Source organism: Elephas maximus, chromosome X (genome assembly GCF_024166365.1).
Source record: "Elephas maximus indicus isolate mEleMax1 chromosome X, mEleMax1 primary haplotype, whole genome shotgun sequence".
Taxonomy (NCBI): domain Eukaryota; kingdom Metazoa; phylum Chordata; class Mammalia; order Proboscidea; family Elephantidae; genus Elephas; species Elephas maximus.
Genome location: NC_064846.1, coordinates 92,150,209 through 92,154,445, shown reverse-complemented (window position 1 = coordinate 92,154,445; position 4,237 = coordinate 92,150,209). Strand labels below are relative to the sequence as shown.

At 48.5% G+C, this 4,237-nt stretch overlaps 1 protein-coding gene across 1 annotated transcript; it reads right to left on the bottom strand.

Moving 5' to 3' along the window:
- Window positions 1–2,171: 2,171 nt before the first annotated feature.
- On the bottom strand, window positions 2,172–4,018 carry MAGEE2 (MAGE family member E2). The gene has a single exon (XM_049873303.1). The coding sequence runs from the start codon at window positions 3,833–3,835 to the stop codon at window positions 2,255–2,257; it is 1,581 nt and encodes a 526-aa protein (XP_049729260.1). The 5' UTR covers window positions 3,836–4,018; the 3' UTR covers window positions 2,172–2,254.
- Window positions 4,019–4,237: the final 219 nt, after the last annotated feature.

Below are 4,237 nucleotides of genomic sequence, written 5' to 3'. Positions count from 1 at the left end.
TGTATCCATCCCAAAAGTCAGAGCAAGAGAAACTTGGCACCTTAATCTGGTTGCCCTCCATCTTCCCCCTCCCTGCCCCACGACCATGTAAAGGTTAAGGGTACAAGTAGGCTGAAGAATGAGAGGCTTGCGGCTTAGCACGCAGGCAGGACCTCACTTCAAGGTCCCAAATTTCGACTGAATGGCTGTATACACTCCTTCCTCACGACCCTCCCCCCACCCCGCCCATCTCATTTTTCAGAACAGCCTTCAGCTCAGGCTTTCTCGCTAGTCACTCGTTTTATGGTCACCAGAAATCCTGCCCTAGCATTCAGTTCTCCAACGAACACTACTCTGGAGATCTCTGCGACGTAGTGGAGGTTGTATCACCCTGGCGACAGGGGAGTGCGCCTGCGCAGTGACGTTCCCAAGCTGGCCGCTCTAATCAGGCTTCTATTAAGGCAGCGGGACTTGGGGGACAAAAGACTCCCACCGCCTCCTCCCCTGGCTAGATGATTGTGTCTTTCTCTTTCTGAGGCTGACAAAAAAAATGTAAGGAAAGTTTTCCAACCCCATCTAATAGGAGGTGGGGGTTGGGAGTAGCCCCTGAGATTTAAATGCATGAAAAGGGCAGAAACCTTGTTGGTGCCAGGTGGTGAGGGAGCATAAAACCTATGCTGTTGGAAGACAGCGTCCCTTCCCACATAACACCCACAGCTGTGTCAGCGCTCTGTCTCAGAAATTGTTACCTGCTGCGGACTTTCCAGGGAAGGCTTGGGGAGATTGCGAGACAGGGTTAGAAGCTGTGAGAGGGATCAAGATGAAGAGAGCCAAAATACTAACACCTTAACAGTTTGGGCTCTAAAATAACCTGAGCTGGCAAAGGCAGGGATCCCTTGCAGAGCTCCTCCAGGTGGATTGTTTGGTCTGATCCAAGATCCAAGACCAGTTGCTTTCAGGAGGGCCATTCTTAATTCTCAAGACCCACTCTCTGAGGATATGGGCCCTTGTTACCCATTCCACAGACTCATTTCTCCCACCTCCACCTTGAACTCAACCTTCAGTCTTTCTGAGTTTTCAAATGTCTCAAAGCACAATGTTTCTGTCACAAACAGACCCTCCCTCCCTCTCTTCAACCTAGATCTCCAATACATGTCACTAAAGCACACCTTGCCCCCAGCCCTTCATCCACCTCACCCTCCCCACCATCATCCCTGACCACTCCCTCACTCATTTCCTTCTTGACACCTCTGCCCCTTCCCAGCCTTTTGTGGACCCCATCACCTCCACTGCTTCCTCCCAGAACCTAAAATTTAGTTGAGAGTTCTTGTGGACTCCCACAGCAGTCAGAGCTTAGCCCTATTACTTGGAAAACCAAAACCAAACCTGTTGTTGTCCAGTGGATTCTGACTTATAGCAACACTAAAGGACAGAGTAAAACTGCCCCATAGGGTTTCCAAGGAGTGCCTGGTGGATTCAAACTGCCAACCGTTTGATTAGCAGCCATAACTCTTAACCACTCTGCCACCAGGGTTTCCATTACCTGTGAAAGCATAATGTCATTGCAGGTTTACTTCCCTGACACCCCTCCCACCGCCTTGGGGCCTTGCTGGGTCTTTTTCACCCTTATATTTCCAACACATAACACTGCTCAGAGCATGGCAGATGCTTAATAATGCTTGTTAAATAAATGAGTACTTAAGCATAGCTTCTAATTCATTATGCTTTTATTTTTCACTAGACTCTGGAACAGCAAAGTGACTACAGGTAAATGTCAGTCCTTTTTTTACATACAACACTGGACATAAAAGGAGGGCAACAACAGATCTATGGGTTTTGTGTTTATTTGTTTTTGGTATATGTGTGTTGTTATTTTACTCCTGTAGCCATATCATTTTATGGATTATTTCAAACTATCAAGCAACAAATATATATTCTCCTCCATTTTTTTATATCACAGAAGAAGAAGTAAGTACATTTTACACAGCTATCTGAATTTTTGTACTAAAACAAGACAGAAATAGTAAATGAGCAATTTCATTTATAAACACTGATCATAAACCTAATTCAGGGGTATATTAAAAGGAAGGAAATACTACTAGAACTGGAACACAGCAACACAAATAGCAAGGACTATTTGCACTCCCCAATCCTACCCAATTTTTTATTTTGGGCTCCAGTGCCCATTCCCCCCCCCCCAAATTTTTTTTTTTTATTTCCCCAGGGCCCCTTTAAATGACACCACCTGATTGAAGTTATACATCTTCACCAGATTTCACACAGGGTCAAAGAAGAACATGGCATTTGCCTCAGATCTGGCTCTGACCTCCTCATCTTCAACAGCCTCCCTATATTGCTCGGGCCAGTCCTGTGGTCGCTTTCTGTAGAGCCTGGCCATATACTCCAAAGCTTTCATTTTGGTGGTTTCAAGGTGAGCTCGGGGACCCCACAGAAGCTCATATTCAACAGGATTAGAGTAAGACAGCGGCCTGCATTCCAGATAGCGCTGCCTCATAAGCTTACAGGTGATGGCATGCTTTCTCCCTACATCCACTCCAAATCTACAAAGCAAGTTCCAGACATTGGCCTCTTTGACACGGTTGCCCATCAGGAAGATTAAACCCAGGATTGGCATCACGTATTCTTGAGTAGGTCTCCCCAGGCTCTCTAGCATTACTTGCTCTTCTTCTGATTCTGGTTGCTGAACAAGGAGGTAGATGTGCTCACTGGTATCAACCTCAATCAGAGAGAACCCATAGAACAGATCGAGGATTAGAGTAGCTCGGCTGAGGATATTTGGGAACACGTCCTCAAATTCTTTGCCAGTATGAGCCAATAGCTCATCCTGATGTATAGGCAGAAGTTCCTCTGTGACATTAATGGCTAGCTGGACCAAATCATTTGCCTTATCATTCATAGTGTCCTCTGACCAGAACTCTAAGCCAGCAACCTGGCTTCTTTCTTTGGCCTTGTCAGCTTCCATAGCCTTGTTATATTCCTCTAGCCAGCTCCAGGGTTCTTCATCATGGGCTTCTGCCACAAATTTCAGGGCTTCCATCTTTGTGATTTCCTTATGGGCTCTAGAGCCCCACAAGAACTCAAATTCGAGGGGATTAGTGCCATACACTGGCCAGTACTCCAGGAACCGCATGCGCACAAAGTCAGTAGTAAGGAGGTTCCTTGTGTTCCCAAAGTGACTGTTGATCCTCTGGGACTCATTCAACATATTAACCTTTAACAGAAGGTCCCAAATGGAGGCCTCTCTTGCCCTGTTGCCATTCAGGAGGATATGGCCCAGGACCAACGCCAGGAGACCTGCCTTGGGTATGTCCAAGGACTCTACCATCTGACCTGTGGTCTGGGGATCCCGTTTGCTAATCAGGTTATAGGTGTGGGTCTGGGGGTCAAGAACTCTCAGGTTCAACCCGAAGACCTGATCCAGGTGGGCTGAGGCTCGTCTGAGGATTTCAGGGAACTGATCTGAGTATTCTCTGAGGAATTCCAGCATCTCTGTCTGCTGGATGGATCCCTCGGTTTGGCTTTTCATTCGCATGAAATTCACCAGAGCCATCGATCTGTCTTCTAGAGGGTCATGGAACCTGAGCGCCCCCAAACGTCGGGACTGCTCATCGATCAGGACCTCGACATCATTCGGGTCCGACGCGGCCTGGGAATCCCTGCCACCCTGGGGGTAGATTGGGACCTGAGGGCCTCCAAGGCCCTGGCGGGCGTCAGCGACTAGCATGGAGGTAGGGGGTCCAGAAGTGTTAGGAGCCTGCATGTCATCCCGGAGGTCGCTGGAATCAGCAGCGGTGTCTGCGCTGCCACGGCGGGCATTCTGGCTTACCAGAGACATGATTTCAGGAGACAGAAGCAGGAACCGGGTGGCCAGCGATCCGTCGGAGAGAGGACTGCAGATGCGTCGGCGACTCGAAACAAAAGCAGACGCCGGAGTCCAGGAACTGAGTGGATCTGCAGTGAGAGCTGATGAGAAGACTGATTTTCCTACACAAGCACCTGCTAGCAGTGATTGTAAGCCTCGGAGCGCTTAGCTTTGCAGCAGGGCTGCCTACGCAGGCGCAGTCGTGCTCTGCGATTTGGTGGCCACGCCCCGCTCCCAGCCCCCAAAATTCTGCCTGGCAGACGTAGCTGGTTGAAGTGGTTTTTGCTGGACTCAAACTTGTTAGAGAAGAGAATTCAAGAAACGTAGTTAACAAAGAGATAAGCAAAGGGTTCAAGGGATGGGGGGGTGTCAAAT

What these genes read in the sequence shown, in the direction of transcription:
- MAGEE2 (XM_049873303.1), bottom strand. Translation starts at nt 3,835, where the DNA reads ATGTCTCTGGTAAGCCAGAATGCCCGCCGTGGCAGCGCAGACACCGCT.